This window comes from Chrysoperla carnea, chromosome X (genome assembly GCF_905475395.1).
Source record: "Chrysoperla carnea chromosome X, inChrCarn1.1, whole genome shotgun sequence".
NCBI lineage: Eukaryota > Metazoa > Arthropoda > Insecta > Neuroptera > Chrysopidae > Chrysoperla > Chrysoperla carnea.
The window spans coordinates 24,607,625-24,633,033 of record NC_058342.1 but is presented as its reverse complement, the minus strand read 5'-3'; the positions used below and the strand labels follow the sequence as shown (position 1 = coordinate 24,633,033).

The 25,409-nt window shown below is 32.0% G+C and overlaps 1 protein-coding gene across 1 annotated transcript in view; it reads right to left on the bottom strand.

Moving 5' to 3' along the window:
- Window positions 1–223: 223 nt before the first annotated feature.
- Window positions 224–25,409, bottom strand: part of LOC123302465 (histone-lysine N-methyltransferase, H3 lysine-79 specific) — an 81,711-nt gene continuing 56,525 nt past the window's right edge. Inside the window, exons 4-9 of the mRNA XM_044885377.1 lie at window positions 17,991–18,317; window positions 16,763–17,173; window positions 16,328–16,587; window positions 15,500–15,935; window positions 11,940–14,316; window positions 224–1,087 (exon numbers count right to left, since the gene is read on the bottom strand). Of these exons, the coding sequence (XP_044741312.1) occupies window positions 303–1,087; window positions 11,940–14,316; window positions 15,500–15,935; window positions 16,328–16,587; window positions 16,763–17,173; window positions 17,991–18,317 (4,596 nt within the window). The 3' untranslated portion in view covers window positions 224–302. The remainder of the gene's footprint in view (window positions 1,088–11,939; window positions 14,317–15,499; window positions 15,936–16,327; window positions 16,588–16,762; window positions 17,174–17,990; window positions 18,318–25,409) is intronic.

The window sequence follows — 25,409 nt, the reverse complement described above, 5'->3', positions numbered from 1 at the left end:
AAAACAAACAAAAAATGAAACTGAATTTTTTTTTCTAAATATGCATTTTAACATTGTCGTGCATTCATTCTCTAAAAATTCATTCGAGATCGCAATTCTCTTCTTGTTAAATCAAAAATCACGACTACCATTAGTATATATGTATAAATATAAATTTTTTTATATAAATTATTTACAATTACAATTATTTAGTTTACAAAAAGAAAATTTGTTCACCAGAACGTGGCCGAATCGTGCATGTATCAGTAATATGTTGGGAAATACATGTGATACGGCTGAAAGAATCGAGGATCAAACACTAGTCAGTGATCTCTATGATCCCAAGCATATCTACTATCAGATGTTGTCTGCCATTGCATTTGATGTGGAGCATGATGATCATGCGGGGAGGGGGTATGTTGTTGCGAAGAACCGGACCAATCCCAATCTTTACCTTTTGGTCGAAATTTACCCTGTTTATGATGTGGTGCATTATTGTTCCAATGAGTTGACGGTGGTAGCTGTGATTGCGCGGATTGCGCAGGTGAGGATGTCGACGATGACCATTGTTCGCGATGATGGAAGAATTTCTTCTTAAAATGGTGATCCGGTTCGAAACGTTGGTATCGCAACGGTATATGTGTTTGTTGGGGTATATTTGGGTAACAAGAATTCGATTGCTCAATTGAACAATTCGTTGTTGTAGACGAAGTCATATTTGGCGGCGAAGCAGATGGGGAAGGGGTACGCGGAGGTCCATTTGGTTCATGATCGACGTGATCAATTATTGGTGGACTCTCAATTGTTTGATATGTGACACCGGTAGTGGACTTCACAACCGGCGTTTTAAATGTAGCGGGTTGTGATTGTAATTTTGGTGATGAGATATTTGGCACAACTGTTAGCGCAGCAGCGGGTGTATTCATAGTCGGTGGGGGATCACCATGTCCAATACCAGAATCTGGCGATGTGTTGCAACAATCATTCCCCTCGGTAGATCGACGACGTTTATCTAGCTCAGTTGATGCGAATGCCACCAAACGATCAAAACCAGAACTAATACGATCCTGCCATTTGGATTCCTCTGGTTCGTCTTCAACTTCTGCATCTATTTTGAACATATTTCGATGTTTTTTTTTTGTCTTTTTTTTTGCAAGCGTGTTTTTATTTAAAGCTAATTTTTTATAGCATAAATAAAATTCAAATTTTCGCCTCTCTTTTTACAGTCGGGCATTTTGAAAATTATTTATACTATGGAAGGTTTAATGAATAAGTTTGGTGCAATCAAATTTGAACGCAAACAAAAAGACCTGTTGCAAAATTTTGAACAAATACAATAGAACCAAATTTTCTGGTTTAATTAATCTTATGAAACCGAAGTGGAGCATCACGCTTTCCCTAAAATGAAATTTCCTTTGGAAAAATTTTCAAGAAATAGCTAACTAACTTCATAGAAGGAATAAAACTGAAAAATTTAATGAAATTATTATCCCTTCATATATTTCAGATGAAATTTACAATTCTTATCACTGAAATTGATAAGTTTAATGAAATTTATTTAAATAAATTTTCTATACCGCAAATATATACTTTTCTAGTTTCCTCTGCAAAATACACGCCCCATTTTCCTTAGTTATCCTCCTAAATATGGGATTTACGCAGGATTTAGGATTGTCTATTAATACTTTGCAAAATTTAGCCTACTAGCATCAAATATTACAGTAAAATATATCATTGGATCTAAGACTGACGTCTAGAGGAATGGTATGGTAGATTCATTGAAATAGACGGGATCTTTCCAAATTCCCCATCGCGAATGATGCCCTCATCAAGGCCATAAATATAAACCTCACTTTGTTCTTTGCAGTATCGAAACAAAATTTGGTACCAATGCATCCTATTTTTTTAATTTAAGAGCAGTTATCACTGTAAAGTTTCGTGTGGAGTAAAATCCATTCAATCGAAAAGTAGGAATCACTAAAATGCAAAAGGATGTCACTTAGCCTTCAGACATCAACGCTTAAATCAAGGAAACAAAAATATCGAAGTTCAGGCCCACTAGACGCAGAACGATGAGAAATATAATTTTTGAGCATTATCAATTCAAAGTTTAGAAATTTTAGCAGAGAAAAATTGACAATGAATAAGGCTAAGTAACCATGAGGGTTTCAGCTTCTTCAGCAAATAAATTTTAGCCTTTTAAGCGGTGAGCTTTTTAGAGGAATACTTTTTAAGATTCTGAAAGCATTATTCCTTCAAATAATTATTTGGTATATTATACGATTCGAAAATAGGAAAATAGTTACGAATTTTAAACGCCAGAAATAGCACATTTTACGCCAGAATGATTAAATATCGAAACAGCTAAGGATTAAAAGTAGAATAGAAAGTCAAAGGGCAGAAATTAGAAAAAATAACTAAATTCACGATAGCTAGTAATCTCATGAAATTTTTTCCAAAAGAATATCTTAAATTTTTCCAGAAATTTGTAATTCGTCTGTTTGGAAACCTAAATTTGATTCTAGGTACTTGAAAACCCAGTCTTATAAGATTTTCTTTGAGGTTGGATCGTTTTTTTTCTTTTGAACAGATCTTTTTCATCCATGGAATGAGTTATTAAACCAACACCATTTAATTAATCGAAAAACTATGGTACCAGAAATGGAAGGAAAAGTGAAAATTAAAATTAAACAAAAATTAAAAAATCAGTATTGTTTTTTTTTTTTTAAATAAAAAAACCATGCAGATTGCCATAAAATTAATAAAGCCATTCAAAAATAAAAAATAAAAAGAAATTAAAAACTAAGAAAAAAAACTTTCATTTTAAATTGAACATGTTAAGATCTATGATAAAAATGTTTTGAGGTTTGTCTCAAAAAATTATAAAAAAAAAAACGTATTACTCCAAAAAATGAATTGCGCATGATCGGTTAAAATAAATGTAAACAAAAACAAAATTGAAACAAAAAAAATAAATTCAAATCATTATATAAAATATATCATGAAAACAAACTTCGATTGTACGGTTTTTTAGTACGGTTCCTTGGTTCCGAAAAAAGACCGATGCGGTTTATGGTCCGTCCTATTCGAAAGACTATTAAACTTGGCACACAATGTCAATACGATTTCAAGATGGCGATAGAAGTGTTCGCATGAATTTCCCAGACTATTCTCTATGATTATAGCAAAAATTCTCTAGATTGTTTATGAATTCAACTATTAAATTCCAAAATATTGATGACGGAGGGATTTTCGGAATTCAGTTCAAGAGACTGTTCTAGAATCTAAAAATTCCCACATTTTCAGGTTTTCTAGGTAAACCACCCTGGATTTGAATCGAAACTATGCAACTTTCGAAAAAATATGCAAACAAAATTTTGATCTTTGTAAAAAATTAACAACTTTTGTTTGAAACATTTTTTCGGAAAAAAAAATTAATTTTTTTTTTAAATTAGTTTTTTTGATTCATGGTATCCTCCAAAAGGACCCCGCACACACTACATTGATTTTTTTTAAAATAGTTTTGATCATGCTGATCAAAAGTTCTTATGGAATCAACCTCAAAAACCCTTTATTTCCGAGCTACGCCCTTCAAAGGTTATGCCTACATGAAATATTGATTTTTGGTTTAGGTTAAAATTTTTGGAAAACTATCGTTTAAGGCAGTTTTGATCATGCTGATCAAAAGTTCTTATAACCCTCAAAAACTCTTCCCTTCGAGCTACGACCCCATGTAGGCATAACCCTTGAAGGGCCGTAGCTCGGAAGGGAAGGGTTTTTGAAGGCATAAGAACTGTTGATCAGCATGATAAAACTACTTTAATCCAGTTTCAATCGAAACCAAAAATCAATGTATTGTCTGCGGGGTCTTTTGTTACTAAAATTTTCAATTTAGGAGAGATTTTCAGTAGTATCTCCAGAATTACTCTCCCAAAAATCGGGTATCGCGCTAAAATCGAAAAAAATTATAAAATGAACATAATTTGAAGCCAATTCACAATTCATGAATTTCCCGGTTCGAGTTTCCATAATATTAAACGTATATTTAAACCAAGTTTAATCAGTCTTTTCGAATAGTTTTTCGTATTTCTAGCTAAGGAATCGCACTATGGTAGCAAAAATTTTGAATAAAAGCGAAATATTTTGTTTTGTTTGGATGTTTTTTTTTTTTTGGAATTGGTAGAACTTACCCCTATTTTAATTATTTATTTTGTGTTTTCCTGCCTTATTAGAGCCAATTAATGAGTCACCTGTCACTATTTTAACCTGTATGGTGCACAAGCAGTGAATGGTAAGGAGCAGAACGGGATATGCCTATATTTTTGAAAACAAATGCAAAAAAAAATTTTTCCACAGAAATAATATAAACAAAATTTTGTATGTCGAGTACTTTTTTGGGGCAAGTTTTTGTCTCTTTGCAAACGTATTCTACATTTATTTTTAAGACGCGTGGATTTTCCGATCGGAAATTATAAATAACAACAACGCGCAAAAATTTTGTAGCCTAAAAATATTTTCGACTTTATTAAAGACGCGACAATGTGGGCGTTAATCAAACTATTCAGAAAGGTCAATTAAGTTTTGATATCTATGGTCATCTTTTTTTATGGGAAGAAAATTTTGACAGAAAAACTATGAACGGTCTGGAAATTAAGAACTCTAATAACTGAATATTGAAATTATTCGTTATTGGAAAATCATAGCCAACGTCAATTTGGATAGAATTCGACTAATCTTCTAGTTTTGTTCGTGGTTAAAAGATGTCACTAGAAAATATTTTCGTATTTTTTAGAGGATGACGATTTTCAGGACGAAATTTGGAAGTCATTGCTAATCATGGTAGTTCATTAGTGTCTATCTGGATGGAATTTGATTTCAAGAAGCATTTTCTCTATCTTTCAGAGAATTGATTTTGCTAAAAAACGCACCAATAACTAACCGATTTAAAGGTACAGAGCCCTAAAACTATTCGTTTGGTCGTGAGAGGAAGGCATCCCTTAAAGGACTGATCAAGGAAAGCGCAGACGAAAAATACGTTTCTAGAAAGGCCAATTGCTAGGAAGTTCTTGTACCTTTTTTGTGATCAGTTTTAATTAATTTAAGTGGTTATATCCAGTTAGAATTTGCAAAGAATCGATTTCCGAACATTTATTTAATTATATTCTCTGAAAATTTCAAGCTGATCCGAGAAAAATTCATAAAAATAAACGCATACAAAAAAAATTAACTGAGTTTAAACGTCTTTTGAAACGCGTCTTTCTCGAAACAGCGTTTTCAAAGACGGTGTGCAAGGTTTCAAGATGGTTTCGAATTTTTACACTATCTTCTTAGATATTTTCATATTTTCCATAAGTATTAATCGAGCGAATAAAATATCTGAAAATTGTTTTTTGTACTCGCAACTGCATATAACCCCTTCAAGACAAACTAGTGTTCTGCGGTAGAGTTTCGGTAGACATGTTTCGCGTCACCTCTGTAAACTCCTTAAGCTTCATTTATTTAGGAGACATTCGTATCCTGACGTATAAGTCTGAATATTTGAGTACTACTAGAATTCCGAATTGACAAAATTTATATGGAGATGAGCGAATCCGATTTTTCGCCCAATAAGAAAGGCAAATAAGGAATTTTTGGCTAAAAAATGTAGTAAATGCAAGAGTATTTGGGCATAAACAAATTTTAAACAAGCTAAAGGTATGTATAATACGGGTACAAAGAAGGGCAATTGATTACCCTTCGATACATCCATGTATATGGATGTAATACATATACTCATGTACATGGATGTAATACCTATTGCTTATAATGTTTGGCAAGTGGCAGACACGTTTTATGAATTTGAATAATTTTCCTTTACTTGTAAAAATATTCGCTAAAAAGATTAAAATCTTCAGTAGTTATTATATGCGCGCGCAAATAACCATAGATAAAACATATATGACCCCCCGTTTAGTTGCATTATTTAACCATCAGAGGCGCATTAAAAATAATTGTAGAGTACTTATTTCTGTTTGATAATTAAATCGATTATAGCCAATTTTTCATGTTCAATTTTTGTTTTCGATTTTCGAATAAATTTAATCTCGAATTATAAATAGAAAAAAAATAAAAATAAAATTCTAAAAAAAAAATTTGTAAATTGCGCCATGCAATTATACAGAACTTAAAAAAATGTGCAAAATAAAAAATAAACAAAATAAATTAATTTCAAAAATAAAAAAGAAATATAGTCAAAATCGGTTATAACAACATCGCTCACAACGCCGAATCCGTAGGGTCTAGAAAGAGAGAAATTCAAAAGAGGGTCTTGAAAGAGAGAACAAAAGTCACTCTTCTCCGAAGAAAAATGAAAGCTCGATCGTCAAAAGACAAGCAGGAACATCAGTCAAATTGGGACACCCCAAAACCATCAAACATTTAAGGTAGTACGAGAGCCAAGGTAGTTTTAGACTTAGGGTTGAAATTATTTTTACCTTATTTTCAACATTGATGATTTAATTTTTTTGTTTTAACTTCATAAAAAAAAGGCGAAAAATAAGAATAAAATTTGTCGATATCTGCCTTGGTTTTCGAAATATCGAAAGCTAAATAATTAAACAAAATTTTCAATTTTCGATATTTTGAATTCCACCGACTAGTTTTTGAGAAATATTTGAAAACATATCATCCATCTACCGGTGATTTTATTGAAACAGTTCATCAAATTAGCCTCCTAGTTATATAATAATTGCTAGAAATAATCCATTGATATTCCAACTTTTCTTTTGACGATTAGGATTCCATTTTTCCTCGGAAAAAGATGATTGTAGTGAAAGAGTCTTAACTGTACCGTATTTTCAATGTCATTATAACCGGTTTTTATTGTAATATAAAAAAGCTGATGACAAACACCTAAGTTAGCATAGATTTGATAAATTGTGATCGAATTTTCGATATCGAGACTAGTTATCTAAGAGAATTTTAAACTACTTAACAGTATAAATTAGAAGCTCGATTCTATAAACTAATTATCTTAACGAAAATTATTTGATTAATGAATAAATAAAAAATATAATAAAAAAAAAACTAAAATTCAACTACTTATTAAAAAATGCAAGAAAAATTATAAAAAATTGACTAAAATTATAAAATAATAAAAGGGTTTTGAAAAATGTATTTTCGGATTATTTTCTAGTAGGTGTGATTTCCTTTTCAAATCATGGTAAAATTCAAAATTCTTCAGAATGATCGGGAAGAACGATATTTGTTAACTTCAAGGATTACTCGTGGTTTGGGTAAATTGAACTGCTTTCGAATATTTTGGCCTAATACTGCCTTGTCAGAACTAACAAGTCACGTTTTCGAAGTCGAAAATCTTTCTCACTACATTGATTTTCATTTCATTTTGAGAGCTCTGTGAAGTTGATACTAACATCAACAAACCACGCAAGTTAAGAGGTGGAACCAGATCTAAGCAAGGTCTCATACTGAGCTATAACAACGGAAGTAACCTATTGTTCCTCTCCATTTTCTATTCATAAAATTACCCATCCAGCTCTTGAGATAACGATTGAATGAAATATGATATAGCAGACTTATTCTCTGGCGGATGAATTCGTCGGATCTGCTTCTTGGAAATTCAATTAAAGTACCATTCTTTATCCTAAAATGTATCCCAATTATTCCCCCCGAATATTTGAGGTTTGATAACGAGAGATCCAATGACAGAACACAAAGCTGCCGAAAGAGACACAAGAGCTCGAAATCACTACTGTCTTATGTGATTATTTTTGCTCAAGAACGACTCCTCTTCGTATCGACACCGACAATGTAGAGATGCCGAAAAATATACAATTATCCTAAAATATATCCCAATAGTTCCCCCCGACCATTTGAGATTTGGTAAACGAGTGATCCAATAACAGAGCACAAAGCTGCCACTACTGTCTTATGTGATTATTCTTGCTCAAAAACGACTCTTCTTCGTATCAAACAGTCAGTTCAGAGATGCCGAGAAATATTTAATTATACTAAAATGTATCCCAATAGTTCCCCCAACCATTTGGGATTAGGTAAACGAGAGTTCCAAAGACAAAGAACATAGCTGGCACTACTGTGTTATGTAATTATCCTTGCTCAAGAACGACTCCTCTTCGTAGCAAACCGTGAGTACAGAGTTGCCAAAAAACATTTAATTCTATCAAAAACTTTTTGAAGAAAAGATTTTCTGAAGTAAAATTACTGCCATGATTTCTGGAAGTTTCACACCTACTATATTACATCTAATAAAGCTTAGCACAGATTAGCATCCTGAAGAATAGATAATATTGGAAGTAATTTTCTAAGTCCCAGTTAGGGTGTTTTCCAAAAATAGAAACCGAGAATGTTTCCAAAACTAACACCTAAAATTCAAAATAGTGGACTCATGGCTTTGAAACTGATTTGGAATTATAGCAATCGCAGGCTAATTAGAAATTTTCGGGCTCTATTCTTCATGGCAGGCATATCAAATGCTGTGTGTTTGTTAAAAATTAATACTCAACTTAAAAAGAAAATTGCAAGGAACAGAATTTAAAGAAAATTGCTCAATTATTTAACGCGCCAATTTTTTAAATTCTATTCTCTAACAAATAATTAAAATATAAAATAAACTAAAAAAAAAAGAATAAGACCTTCTCCACTAAAAATTACAAGTTGTAATTTATTTAAAAAGAAAAAAATAGACCTGTCCACAAATCATTTAAAAAAGAAAATCATAGTCTAAGGCCAGACGCAGTATCTGATAGTCAATTCAAAATGGTTGGAAATTTAAGAGGTTATTCTCAAACAACTATCTCTTCTATGAAAAATTTCAAAGGGAGGAACTTCCCTTTCAGATGATCTGGAATATTTTCTAGGCTTCCTGAAAGAAAATCCCTTTGGTTATGAAAATTTTCGTAAAGGAAAAAACTGTTGGATTTTTAAAACCACCCCTCAATTTTCCAACCGTTCCTAAAATATCCGTCAAATACTACACCTAATTTTGTGGACGAATCCATTTTTTTTGTCAGAAAGAAAATTCTGTATAAAAAAAATTAACGAAAGAAAATTTTTGTGTTACGAAAAATTTGTTTATTTGGTTTTATAAAATACATTTTTTAGTGGATACGAAAAAATTATATAAAAAAAACATCAACAAAAAAATCCAAAAAAAACTTAACTATTAAATAATAAAAAAAAGTTGGGACATGCCGAGATTTTCAAAAAAAAAAAAATAAAAAATTTATTTGATTTTAACAACAAAAATTATAATAAGGTAGAAAAAACACATCGAAATATAAATATTTGTCATGCTAATTGGTTGGCATAACGTACATATTTTTTGAGATAAGGTCAAGTTAACAGTCCAAGAAATGTTTTCGAAGTTCTTGGATTATAAAAACATCGGTACAGAATTTCGATCAAAATAGAGTTGTCAAAAAAATTGGCGTAAATTCAAAAATATGTATCTCCACGGAAAATAATCCGATTTGGACCATATACAGGCCATTCTGTTTCAAAATTTAGACCAAAAGTTAGTATCATCCCCTAACGCTTTGCGCCCAAGGTTGAAAGAGTCGAAAAAATATGCCCAATTATTAATAAAAAGTGACCATCGAGTGCAAATAATTATTAAGCGTAGAAACCGAACCATTGACAATCTTGTGTTTTTCTCTAGAAAAAAGTGCTTTTCAACAATGTTGTACGAACTTTTTTGAACGAGTTATTAACCCTTCAGAAAACAATAATTCGGATGGCTTTGTATACTTTGGGTATCTCCGTAGATATGTCGCAGCCAAATAGTTAAATTAGCCGTTTAGTTAAATTTTGTGGTTCCGGTGAAAAATTTCATTAAAAATTTAATTAAACTGTTTTAAAGTCAATTTCATTTTGACAGTTATTAATTTACAGGGGCGGGTCTGCAACCAAGAGCTCCGTCGATACAAAGGACCCTCAGCTTTCATTGAAAACAATAATATGCAAAAAAATTTTAAATTTTGAAAAAAAAAACGATCATAAGGTTGGCAAACATGAGATCAATCTGGTTGGAAATTCTTGAGAACTATCGTACTTCTGTTCTTGTCGTCAGAATGACAAATTGGTTATATTGTTGTTAGAACTGTCAGTTACATAATTCGGTAAATCCCTATGTTTTGTTACCCCAAAGGCACTACGGCGTTCATTGTTTAAGATGGGGAAAATTTTCCCAAACCGTTTCAATCCTTAATGATACTGACTTATGAGGTACATTTTCAAAAAGTGGAAAGTAAAAAACTTTCAATTAAGCTGTTTATGATCAAGATCGGATTATTTTTCGAGGAGATACGACGAAATTGAGACAATTTTTTGGACAATTCTATTTTGACAAAATTGTGTGCCGCTGTATGTTTTTTTTAAATTTTTTTACTTAAAATTTAGACTACCTAAAAACCTTAAATGGATTTTTTAATCATTAAAAAAAATTTAAAACATTGACATTAAAATTTTGGGCGCGATTAATGTCCCTATAATTAATTTTTTAACGTCATAATTGCTAAAAAAAATTACGATTTTCTTTTTTTGGATAACATAAATTTTAATAAAATAAAACAATTCGGCGAAATAATTTTCCGTGTTTTCATTCTTAATCTTAAGGCTGTCACCTCTCCGGATTTGATCCGTAGTCTCCAGTTTTTAAGATGCGTTTCCGTTTTCAATACGAAAGTAAAAATTATCCGAAGTTAAACAAAAAATACACTTTTATGAAGAGGAGAGAGAAAATAAACATTTTTTTCTAGCCAAACATTAAATTTATAAAATTTGCGGATTTAACATTCAAGTTTTGAAGAATTTTGACGTGACACCTTACCTAATTCTTTTCATATCTAACCTTATGAGTTAACCTAAAATATACTCTTACTCCCAAGAGGTTTTTCAGGTTTTCAGGTGAATAAAATTATCTGATAATTTCAAATTTTCTCGATTTGAAATGAGTGTTCATATATGCCGTTTTATTGAAAGCCGTAGTTACAGATTCTTAGTCACTATAGAGTGGCAAAATTCCCTAATAATTTCCGATTTTCCATAATAATTAATCATATTTTAGTCGATTTTTTTTTTTTAAATATATTCCCTATATTTCAAAATTCCCTGATAACTCCCGATTTTCCGTTAAAATTAATCATATTTTCCATGAATCTATTTGGACTTTGTAAATAATATTTTTTGAAAGTAAAAATTATTTAAATGTGGAAAACTTTCCACGTAACGAAATTATTTGCTAGAATTTTAAATATGATCGACAAAACTATCATTTTCCCTGAAACTTTTTAAATTTTCCAGATGAATAAAATTATCCGATTATTCCAAATTTTTCCGATTCTAGGATTTTAAATGAGTGTTGGCCAATTTTAAATTACGGTTAATTCTAATAATTCCCGATTTTCTCTTATAATTAATCATATTTTTCATTTCAGTAAAAAAACACCCCTGTTGATAATTCCCGATTTTCTGTTATACATATTTTTTTTTTGGACTTTGTTAAAGAATATTTTTTGAAAGTAAGAGTTTACTAGAATTTTAAAAATAATCCACAAAATTCAATTTCCCTAAAACTTTAAAAATTTCCTAGGCGAATCAAATTATCTGATAATTCTAAACTTTTCCGATTTCCTAGGATTCTAAAAGAGCATTCTACCCAAATAAACAATAAAAAATTTTGCGATTTTTAGCAATTATGATGTCATTTAACTAATCATTTCACTATGATCTTTTGACCTTTTTTTTATTCGAATACGTACGTTATATTTATCTTAAAAAAATGTATTTAAACCAAATTATTGACTAACAGGTTATGGGCCCAATCCTCATTAGAAAAATAAAGATAAATTAAACTGGAGAGATTAATCAATGATGTCTCTTTTTTTTTCGTGAGGACTGAGGATGTGATAGGTAACTATTTGGATAACGTATAAAAATCATACCTTCTTCATGACGATGTTGATGTGTTAAAGATGCAGGTCTCCGTTCTCCACCAGATGGCATAGCATCATCATGCACAATGGTATAACCAGACGGATGTTGTTGATTTGGTGGAAGATGTGAATTTTGTGGTAGATCTTGTTTTAAAGCACCAGGTGGTGCCGACGAAGACGGCACAGACACGGTATGATCTAAATGTTGTTTCTTGAATGGACGACGTTGCACTTGTGAATTCATTGGTGATGAACGTTTAGTTGCCTGATTGGATGCGATCACAGGACCATTATTGGAAAAATGGAAGACTGAATTTGAATTTGATGGTGATTTAATATCATCGCACATTTCAGTTTTAATCATATTTTGTGGTTGCGTTTCCATTATATTTGGATTTGGAATGATCGTTCGTGTATCGTAGATTAAGCATTCTCGACGCGCATCTAATTCTTCTTTCACGATTAACGGTTGTGGTACCACTGATGTAGTTTGCGATTCAATTGGTGGTGCTAATAATCGTGCATGTAGCGACGCAGCTAAACCTTCTACTGGTAACGGTGCCCCAGGTGGCTTAGTATCGTTGAAATATGACTCGTGATACGGTTTAATATCCGCTCGTGGTAACGGAGTATATAATTCATGATGCATATGGCGTTGTTGGGACGCGTATAACACAGTTGTCGCTCTTGGAGAACATTGAGAAACACCTGAACTATACTGTGAGTGCGCTGAGGGGATTGGAACTTGACGATCTACATCAAGTGGTCCACCTTCAGCAGATCCAGGTCGTGATATTGGACTATATAATTGTCTGGATGGTTCAATTGAATGCGGTGGTTCTGGACCTCGAACATTTACCCGTTCTGGACGTGGAGGTAGTTGACTGTTAATAAGATTATTACTCATATCCACTGCTGAATTGTTGGAAATTTCAAGGGTACGTTCGATTTCTCCACTTACTAAGTCACCAATTGTGCGTGTTGCAACCGCTGGGACGGGAGAAGGATGCATTGCGGCTAATTTCTCTTGGGATAAGTGTCGCCGTAACGCTAACTTCGCAGGGGATACTTGCGTGTAATCTGGTTGAGATAGCGAAGATGATGTAGCAACTGACATTGATACAGAATTTGTTGTAATGGTAACCGGTGTTGAAGCTTGACGATTGAGTGCCCGTGATTGAAGACCTTCATCAACATTAATCACCGCTGATGACGGTGTTCGATTGTTGTAATGTTGGGGTACTTCGCCATGATGCATGTTACTATGTGAATTATGCATACGATGATGTTTTGACGACGATGATTTGGTATCATGATGCTGTGGGACCGTAAAGTATGTGGACGGAGAAGATGTCGACGTCAAACCGTAATGTTGACTCTTTGTGTTACGATTTTGTTGATCCTCGTTCAAGACTGACGTAATAATGCTCTTCAAACGATCTTCGAAGTTTGCAACGCGTGGTGGCTGTTGCTCGGCACGATTCGATGTATAGTTTGTCGTAGGACGACTACTTGTAGTTTTACTACTCGCCGTTGTCGGAACAGATGTAACCACAGGCGGTATCGAAGATGATGATCGATTCTTAACTGTCTTCACTTGTGAATTATTTGTCGTCGACATGTTTTGTGTTGAATTATTTTGATAATTCTGTTGTGCACGCATGCGCATGTAATCCATATTATTACTACCCCCATTTTGTTGTAAATTCTGTTTTGGTTGTCCATTTGTAATATATTTATTTGATAATTTACCAGCTTCAATTTGTCGTCCGGTTTCTAAGATTTTCTGTGCCAATATTTCTGGATTTTGTTCCTCAATTTTACCAATATCAGGTACATCGGGCCATTCTTGCGAACGTGAACGATGTTCACGAGTTTTTCGAACTTTGGTTGGAGGTGGTTTTGCCGCAACCACAGTTTGTGTGGTAAGCGGTACTTGCTGTTGCATTTGTTTACGTTCTTCACTCGACTTTTCCAGCGAGGTAATTTCATTTTCTAATTTATTTACTTGATTCTGTAACTTTTTACGATGCGAAAGTGTAGCAGAGATTTCTCGAAGGATATAATCTTGCGTGAGTTGTGGTGTAACTTGAACATTTGCACCAGGTTGATATTTCTCGACAATTTCTTGTTGTCGCGCTGCAACATATTTAGCTTGTTCCTGCTCAATTGACGTGACTTGTGTTTGTAATTTACTGGCCTTGGCTTGTAATTCTTTGTGACGACAGACGATTTCTTTCGCTTTGGCTAGTAAATCACCTGGAGATGTTGCATCAATGTCGAGCTCACTCATACGTGCCTTCAATAATGCTACACTATCATCGATTAAGACTTTGATCTGCTTGTCTAATTGTGCTGCCCGATTTTTTAATTTTTGATTTCGATCCTAAAAAAAAGTTGTTAGGAAAATGATACGTTAGAATCCATTTTGAAAAAAATTTGATTTGTCTGTAACGTAGAATACTTCAGAAAGGCTTCAGAGATTGGCAAGAAATAAACATCAACGCCTCTTGTAAAATCAGAGCGTTTTGTGGTTTGGTAAATAGTCCAAAAAACTGGAAAAATATTCCTGGCTGAGTTAAAATTGATTACGACTTTTTAAATCTTTTTTCCAGGGCACTGTAGGCTCAAGAAATATTTCACTGGGTAACGGGGTAGAAAAAGGATAAATTACTTCCTCAGTCCTCATTAACTGTTCCTTTCCAACTTCAAAAGAAATCGAACTGGGTGAAATTCTCTAGGCTAGGACTGCTCAGCAATTATTAGAAGGCGAAATTCAATAAACTTTTCAGCCAGTGAGATTACGTCATGGCATAATACCACAATTTTAATACTATTAAGGAGTTTTATCTAGTTGCGGGCGCAAACAAACACGTTTTTTTTTTGGGAAGACCATTTATTTTGGACATTTTTTTAATTTTAAGATCTCGTTGTCCGATTTCAAAAATTTGATGTGGTACTGATCCTTTAGGCATTCTCCTGGAGGTACTCTAAAAAAGGTGTCCGGCGGTGAGCACCGTATTTCTGGTTTGGGTTATTTAAAAAGAAAAAATCCAGAAAATTTCTTTAATCGATGCAAAAATAGATTCTTTTGGATATAACCCCTTAATTAGGGCACAGGTAACCGAAATATCAGCCTTCCAGCCTTCTAAATCAAAGATGCCTCCTAAATTCTCAATGCCCGCGATGTGTCGATTCCGTGTGCGGGACTTGAACCCTAAAAACTCTTGATACCCGAAGGAACAGTAATAAAATAAAAATTAAAGTGAGCAAAAATTCACTGAGAGCAAATACGAAAACTTCTTAAGCTGTATTGAAGGCATTTCTTAATCTTTCGAAATCTACGTCCAAAACTTCTCTTCCAAAGTTTTTATAGACTTAGACGAATAGTCGAATAATAGTAACATACTATAAAGTATCCTAAATGCACCCTTCAGCACAAGGTGAAATATTCTACGCTTTAAATTTTAGCTTAACATGCACTTTTCCCCCCACCAAAATTGAACTTTGAAATGGATTTCTGTATAAAAAAACATTTGCCCGTTCCCTACTAATAAAAATGAGCATACCTTTTCCGCTTCCAAAAGTTGTTTGATGCTATCTTTGTAGCCAGGATTCTTCATTGTATCAATCATCTGCATAAACTGTGTACGATACATGTCCAATAAAATTTGCAACGCGTACGGTGTTTCTCCTGGCGCTTGTGGAATTTCCAGCTCGGTGTGGACAAGTTGATGTTCGGCTGTGCTCAACGATGTTAGTTGTTGGTCTACACATCCAGGAGCTGGTGGTGGTTTCTTACCAACAGCTTGTGGCGATGTGCTCAATAATGTTTGACTGTGCAACAAATCTAGACCATTAATTTTGATTGCCTTCTTTAATTTAGCCTTCTTCACACGTCCTCGACTACGTTTTGGTGCTGGTTTTAACGGCGGTGGAGCAGAACTACTGCAGCTGTTACTATTTTGATTTTGACTTAATTTATTATTACCACCACGCAATTTCCTGGAAAAGCAAAAAGGAAAAACTATTAACAACGGCTTCAATCGTTTGGTTTTGGGCTGCCTAAATCTAAATTCTATCTCTAACGGTTTTGTTCTATCTCTACGGTTTACAAGATGGGTGTTACGGGCCTAAGATCCAGTTCACATATGTTCCTCACTTTTTACGTCTTGAGCACGCTATATAAATTTCAGCATGATATCTTTTTTCGTTTTGGAGTTATCGTGATCACAGATAGACAGACGGCAGACGGACAACCGGAAATGGACTAATTAAATTATTTTATGAACATTTATAGAAAAATTTTGTTTGTAGAATCAATCTTTTTAAGCGTTACAAACTTGGGACTAAACTTAGTATATCTTGATAATAAAAATATGTTAAAGTAGACAAACCTGCGAAATTTCTTTGGCTGTGGTTTCTTCGGTTTACCAGTATTATTATTTTCTTCTTCGCTTTGACTGGATTTTCCTTTATTACTACACCAATCAGACCATGCTCGACGTGTTGTCGGACCGGTAGTTGATCCACCATTTGTTTCAGATCCACTTTGTTCACTGTCTGATCCAAATGATTCTGGACTCAATTGTTTTGTTAAATCACGACGTGTCGCCCGTTCCCGTACCGGTTTCGGAGGAGGATCATCCTCGATACCCTATTTAAAATATCAAAATCGTTAATCTGTATAATTCTTGGATAAATATTCTATTAACGTTCCGTAAGATTACCAGGTTATCCAGGTGTTCCAGATGTGGCAGTACTAGCTCTGTTATGCCTGGGTAAGATTCTTAAAGGAATGTTAATTGAACTATGGATTTGTGAACACTTACCTTCGGATTTTTCAAACGTTGAAAATACCGTTCCAATTTTGTACGATCGATAATATGTAAATAATACGATACGGGTTTACCAGTCCAGGAAACCGAACCTTTCATTGGTGTCATTTCGGATACATGCATAATAGTACCTATATCACTTAGATTACGATCCGTAATACGAAAATTTAATGGACAAAAACTTTTCGATGAAACAATACGGGCACCATCACGTAAATCTGCAAAACGTTCTTTTAGCTGATGATCCACAGTTGGTCCAAATGCGAAATTATTCACAAATACAATTGACGCTTGATTAATTTTTTCACGAAATTCATCCGTTAGAAAATCACCTTTGATTAATTTATATTCGCCAAATTTTTTACCATACCATTGCATCCATGACCGAAAATTTTTATTCATGCTCTGTAAAATTAGAAAAACAAAAATTAAAATATGCTTTTCGAATAGAAATGTTATTGGAAAGTTAATGGTTTCCTCACAAACTATTGAATAAGTTTTGATAACTTTTTAAATGGGTTGCGTTCACAATGTTTACTACTTAACCAAGGAAGCGATCGAATTGTTCTAGTGAAATATCTTTTTAGAAGAGTTATTTTTAGAATTTCAAAATTTCTTGTCACTTTTACCTATTGTCATTTATTCGATGACGCCATTAACAAATGTACTCGAAATATCTAGGAAGAATCAGATCTTCAGAATCCAATTCTATAAGAATATTTTTTATCATTTCCCCTGAACGATAATAAAATTCCTGACTATTGTTTAAACACAATGCTACCTGACTTTTCCAAATCAATCGGCACCCTGCGCGAAAGTGTTTGTGTGTGTCAGTTCCGAGTTTACTTTTTAAGTGTTGTATAGTGTGCTGTGTTCGTCAGGATATTGTCAGTTTTAAACAATAGACGCTTTGTTTGTTATACGTAATATGTAGAATAATTTATATATGGTTGGCTAAAAAACCCGAAGACGCTCGATGTGCTTTGACTAAGTTGCTATATAGTCATTCTGTATCGGTGGGTAACAACTATACTGTGTGCTGTGTCCGTCGGCTTATTGTCAGTTTCAAACAATAGATGCTTTGTCGACAACATACAAGTTTAGAAGTTATACGAACGCATTAAGGTTCGAAACGATATTCGATCGCTAGATTTTACTCTTCATATTTTTTCATATCGGATGCCTTATATGAAAATCGATAAAGAAAAACTGTGTAACATACCTCGGCATAACGACTTGGTACTTCAGCTCGTTCAATACCAAAACATATTTTGCATGGCGTTGCGGCAGCCATTTGCAAAACAACTTGTCCAACACCCGAACCCAAATCAATAAATATATCATCTTTGGTAATTGCAATTTGATCGATCATCTGACAAACTAATTCATACGATGTTTCACCATACACTTCCGGTGAGAATGGTTCATATTGATTCAATTTCTCTGGATCTATGACGGCCTGATTGTATGTTTGCTGAAGTATATGCCGTAGAAGGCCACGTGATGGGTATTTATTTAAACGTTGCGCGGGTAATGATGTACCTTTTTCCTGGAACAAAAGAGAAGAAAAATTAATTTAAAAATTAATGACAATCTCAGATTAATTTTATAAAAATTGTTTTCAAAACGAGAGGTGGGATTTTGTAACACCATCTTGAAGACAAATTGTCCTCCGAAGGTGGGCAAAAATTTTTGTATCGGTTTTTGGAGTATTTATGATCTAAAAGTCACGAGGAATATTATTCTATGAAATTGCCTGGGCCGATTCGAGAAAGCTTTCTAAAATTTTGGCCGATATCTCGGAAACTATGCATCAAATAATGAATTTAATTTTTGTATTTCGTGGGTCAAAATTACCTTATCCTGAAAATTATTAGTTTTATCGAAATTGAAGACGAGAAAAATCGTAGAATAAATTTTTATCGGAATTTGATAAAATTAGGTTAATTTTGACCTAGAAATACAAAAATGGGGTTGTTCATTTCATAATTGGTCGAATATTTTCTATGATACCGACTAAAATCCTATATCGAGCTTTTCCGTGATATTTTGAAAGTTTAAAATTTTAATTTGACGCCCCAAAAGGTTACATTAGGTTAAAATATAAATGCGTTTTAAAAAAAGTGTAATTCAAAATTCTCCTTAACGTAACTCTATAATCTCCTTAAGTTTTAGACAAATATATTTTGTAAAACAATTATTTTTAGAAAAATGCATTATTAAAACGTGTGTGGTATTTTCTGGGTTATTTTTATCAAAAATAGCCAAGATTTTAAATATTGTAATGAATATACAAAATACTTTTTTAAACGAACTATTTTTGGAACAATTAACTGTATTGTTATCCTTGTCTATACAGTTCTTCAGTTCTTATAGATCAGAAGGCTATCGTAAAAAATTTATGGATCAAATATATTTTGTATCAAAAATGTTTTGGATAGTAATTGTAGTAACTTTTTTATTTTCTACAACTCTGATTAAGGATGTATAAGCATGACAACAATGTTTGATTTAAAGGCTCAAAATTTTTGTATAGGTAGACTTTTACTCAAAGAATATGTTCAGCTTAGGTATCCATGCAAATTTTCAAGGAAAAAATCATTGAAAATCGATATAAAATACACGGCTCTTATGAAGAAATCTCATAAAACGGCATATTTTGAAAGTTTTTGATAATTTTCACTTGGAACCAATGAAAAAAATTTAAAAGAAAACTTTTTAATAGAAAGTAAACATATCAGCAATGAGATAAAAAAGAAAAAAACCAAGTGTCTCCATTCATATAAAGGATGTACGAGCAGGTTACATTTAGGGTTGAAATTATTTTTATCTTATTTTCAACTTTGATGATGAATTTTACTATAACTTCATAAATGTAGACGAAAAATAAGAATAAAAATTTTTCGATATCTGCCTTGATTTTCGAAATATCTCGTCTTATAATAGATTTTTGTGATTTTCCCTAACCAAGACATAAATTTCCTAAATTTTCAAGATTTCCCAAATCGATTATCAACCTGTAATTTATAATTCTTTTATCAGTAATTTGATTCGAAACTACAGTAAAGATTTCATAATTGTTTTAGGATAAGAATTCAAAGCTATCGGATTTCCGCCCGAGTCATTTCCCTTAGAATAAGTAGTGTATTTACTTAAATATCGTTAATAGAACGTGCAGTTATGGTTCTATTAGTTATAATTTGACTTACTCATTTGAAAATGAGTGGAAATCATGAGCGTAGTCAAACTAGTAAAATCCATTCTCCTTTCTTTTAAAATTATTAGATTTTGTATACCATTTAGAAAGAAATTTAGAAAAGTGTCGTAAATAAATAAAATTATATTATTTGGAAAATTATCGAATATAATGTCGAAGAGTTTTGTGAGCTTTGTTGTCGAGACATCTTAGAGAGACTCGGACATGAATAAAAGACAAGCGATGAATAAATAAATTAATTGATTAGTTGAAACGTTGGTGGCATTAATAATAAACATTAAACTAACGGTAAAAGGTTGATAATTGTTGTTTAGCTTTGTTTATTAATCTAGCATAAAACAACACAATTTTATCGAAAACTGTCTTCACTTAAGAGGGTTCCCCCGTGTGACAGCAATGAAAATATAGAAATTTGAGATTTGTCATTTTGAAGATTATGCAAAACAAATTTCAAAGAAAAATCTTCATGAGAAGTTGTACCACTTTGAAGACACCCACTTAAGTTTGTAAAGTGTATTTTGAGAAAAACACTAATAAAGCTGAGATAGATATTTTGAGCCAATTTAGGTTTTTCAAGGATATCTTATGCTTGAAATAACTCATAATTTTTGTCGTATCCAAATGAAATTTTTAGCGTAGGTAAAAACTCAATCAAAGTCGAAGGGACGCAAGTTTCTTTTCGCCTTTATTCCCTGCGTCTCCTCAATTTCAATTGGCAACGTCCATGAGAGCCGACACGTACCAAGAAGCTTAATTAGGCTATAAAATAGGTGAAAGATGCAAATTAGTCAGTCAAGAATCTTTAGCTATGACAGTCAAAAGAAAATGCACGGAAATCAATTCTGGCTTCTGGCTGTTCAGAGTTAGAAGACAATGTACAGAAGCGGCCAAAATGAAAGTGATTTTTCGTATCGGGATAACTTTTAAAACATTCTGCTTAATATTTTAGTTTGTATAGCCCGACTACTTGGTGAAACAAGTCCGAAAAGGTTTCCGGGTAGATAATTCATTTAGAAAGCCAAGCTAATATAGTGAATGCTTGCGATTTGATTAAATATTGTCGATTTATACTGGATTAAAGAGCTTCAATTATTAGCTTAGAATTAGAAACATTAAAAACTATACATAAAATCCACCAACAAAGTAAATAAAGCGTTCGCTTCATTTATATACAGGGTGATATAACACGTTGTATATGATTTTCGCTTAATTTGCCCCCTTACAGGTAAACAGTGATATTTATAAAAAAATGTTTCAAACAAAAGTTGTTTATTTTTTTAAAATAAACATTTTTTACATTTAAACTTTTGTTCTATCTCTAACAGTTTAGAAGATGTGTCCTACGGACCCAAAACCCAATTAACCTATGTTGCTCATTTACGAACTCGACCTCACTTTTTACGTTCTAAGCACACTATAAAAAGCTCGATTTGGTTTTTGTTTTCTATGCCATTGCTTATGTTGTTTACTTTCTATTTAAAAAGTTTTAATTTGTTTTCATTCGTTTCAAGTGAAAATTATCAAAATCTTTCAAAATTTATCGTTTTTTGAGATATCTTCAAAAGAGCAATGTATTTTATATCGATTTTCAATGATTTTTGTTCTTAATTCGCATGGATACCTAAGCTGAAATTTTAACCAGATATTCTTTGAGTAAAAGTCTACCTATAAACAATTTTTGAGCCTTTAAATCAAACATTGATGTCATGCTTATACATCCTTAAATGTCGCAAGTACCTTATTTAAACAATTAAAGTAGTTCGTCCGTCACATGACTGATCCAGTAAGCAACTAATTTATATTCATTGAATTTAAATCTAAGTTATGAAAAATAATATTTGTATCACGTAAATGTTTTTTAATACTTTAAAAATATCGTAGAAGATAAAATGTATACATTAATTTAACTAGTTTTTGATGTTTAAAAGTCAAAAACCCAAGTTTTCTTATTGGAAAGCGTCGTAAGGTAAGGTTTTTTTTTTTGCATAAACAGAATCTGTGATAAATTTTCTTCATGATGAAAACTTTTTTTGAAGCTCAATCACTGATTAATTTTTGACAATTAACATTCTTGTGAGTTCACTCCATAGCTGCACTGTGTTAAAAATGACAATTTTTTTTTTCTGTATTAAAAATGAAATAATTCACAATGGCCTCGCAAGAAGTCCCTAAACTATCTTTATTGTGATCAAGGTACTTTGAGCTATCATTTATTTTTGCTTAAGCAGCCGAACTACTTTAACTTGGTTGTTATTATTCACTTAAAAAAAAAATGATATGTTTATATTTAAATATGATACATTTTTTGGTAGACACCGTGTATTCTTTTAAAACGAATACCAAACATATTATGTATCTCTGTCAAATAAAAAAAAATAAAGATAGATATATATGAATAAATAATGATGATGACAAAGATGGCAAATTTGAGTATACTCTACAGTGGTGTGTTATATGTTGAGGTCGACAACCCGTATTACTTCAAGGTAAGTATTGATTTTATGTCAGACAATGTGAATTTAATAAATATCAAATTTATTACTTATTACGAATCGCATCAATGTTTTATGTTTTGTGTGTCGAAGTCGATCATGACTGTGATGAACTGTGCCGGTCGATTCACTCACGTCAATCATAAACTCATCAAATTTTACTGATCAAAAAAAAATATTGATGGATAACTGTCAATTTTTTAGACGCATTTTTTTTCTAAGGATATACGAGCGCCAGATCAATTTTGGATAAAAGATTTGGTTTTATTTTTAAATATAAACTTGGACTAAGTTTAATTATAAAATTGGGATAAGTCTGAATATTTTAAGGGGAGGGGGGGAATGGATGATATGTTTTCATATAGATTTTTCCAAAATTAGTGGGTGGAAATTAAAAAAAAGTATTTAAACTAAAGTTAAAACAATAATAAATTATTGAAAAAAATCTGTTGGGCCCGACTAATTAAGGATGTATGAGCACGGTAGTGGGGACACTAATTCAAAAAAATTTATATTTTCTATTTTGATGGTGAAAAGTAAGAATAAAATTTTCGATGGAGCTATTTTCAAAACATCGAAAATAGAAAATTTTGTTTAATTATTTAGCTTTCGATATTTCGAAAACCAAGACAGATATCGAAAAATTTTTGTCATATTTTTCGTCTACATTCATGAAGTTATAACAAAATTCATCATCTTGAAATAAGGTATAAATAATTTCAACCAAATGTCTAATCTAAACTTGCCTTGGCGCTTGTACTACCTTAATGAAAAAATGTCAGTAATTGGAGTTGGAATTTTGAAAAAATTCTTCAAATGCCGTATCGGTCATCATACCCAGTATATGTCAAAAATGGTCATTGTTGGCATATGTATGTACCTGTAAAGATAGGGTTTCCCTACTTCAAAGTTTTGGGAAGTTTATTCGATATTTTTGACACTTTGTACAACCAGTTCTTCGATAATTAAAAATTTAAATAAATATCCTTCAAATAATTTAAAATAAATAAGCAAAAACAAACAACTGACTGAGTTAATTGTTGAAATACCATGTATAGACACTGTTGATTAAGTATTCGTTTGTTTTTTTTACGCCATAAATAAAGATAGCCACACGGAACTGATATTACCATATAATACATACTATATAATTTATGTCGTTGAATTACAGTGATGTTTACGAAAAAATGTTTCAAACAAAAGTTATTTATTTGTTTATAAGCAACATTTAAACATTTTACATTCAAACTTTTGTTCTATCTCTAACGGTTTACAAGATGGGTCCATTAGACTGAGTACGCTATAAAAATTTTATCTTGGTATCTTTTTTCGTTTTTGAGTTATGGTGTCGACGGACTGACAATCGAAAATGGACTAATTAGGTGATTTTATGAACACCTATACCAAAATTTTGTTCGTAGCATCAATATTTTTTTCTCATTCAACACTTTTTCATCGTTAATTTCTGAGTTATGATCAACCGACAATTTCCAAGATTGTGAATGAGTTTTGGAAGAAATCGTGATGCCCAAGTTTCTTAATATGTTACCCAGTTTCAGTGGATATAAATTTACAGAGAGCACTTAAAAAATCTTGAGCAGCTTTTTACTTGTAGACCTGTGTAATTAATTAACCGACTTCAAACCAAAAAAAGGAGGTTCTCAATTCGACTGTATTTTTTTTATGTTTGTTACCTCAGAACTTTTGACTGGGTGAACCGATTTTGATGATTCTCTATCTATTTGAAAGCTGGTGCTTCCCGTGTGGTTGCATTTCATTTAAGTCTAGTTCTGACAACGCCATCCATGAGAAAACCATAAAAATCTTAAATTTGCATTCATTATGCACGACAAGAGGACGAATAACTCAATATCACGTCAACCAATTTCGATGATTCTTTTTTAGTGAAAGATTAGTTAGTGTACTTCAGATTCACTAAAAATCACGAAATAAAAAAAAACTTTTAACAAAAACAAAACCGTATTCAAAAGAAAATCTTTTCCAAAACAAATTAATATGCACTAAAAAGTAAAAAAATAACGATAATATAATGCATTTTAAATTCTTGTTATTTTTGGGGTCGGTGTCAGCCAAGCTAATGTAACAAACTGTTCTGTCAGAGCTGTTTCCTTGGCAGATACCGACTCCAAAAATAACAATAATTTTAACTGCATTATATTATCGTTATTTTTTTACTTTTTAGTGCATATTAATTTGTTTTGGAAAAGATTTTTTTTGAAGTCGGTTTTCTTTTTGTTAAAAGTTTTTTTTTTAATATCATGTATTATTTTCAAATGAAAATGTGTCGCAATTTTCATTTTTTTTTTTTGAGGTGAATACTCCCTTACCATAAATAAAATGTTCGACGTCAAAATATACGTTTATCCAAAAAATAAAACTTTTCAATAAATAAAATCCGTTCAAAATATATCTCACAAAAGAATTAAAAATAGTTGAAAAAGATCAGATGCCAAAAGTTCGTGTTTTATTTAAAAATTAGGACATTTGTTTTGTGTAAAAAAAAAAAGAATTAAGTCCGTAGGTGAAAAAAACGTACCATTTATAGACAAGAAAAAAATTACTACAAAAAAAAAAAACTATTTTTGACCACAAAACAATTATCAAATAACCTAACATCCGGTGTATGTAATACACTTAGATTACTTAAAATGATGAGAACAGACGAACGGACGGACAGACAATACAATGTAATTAACTTAAAAGAACCTAGCTTAAGACAGTTCAGCTACATATAAAAACCGTTAGATGATTTGAATTTTTGTTTTTTGTTATTTTTTTTTTCTTTCAATGAAAAAAAAAAATTATTCAAACCGCAAAGGAATATTAAAAATGTGTACATTTCTTTTTGCGCCAATGTTAAGGTTATTCGATTATTTAATATTAAAATACAGGGTGTTTTATTTAAAACGAA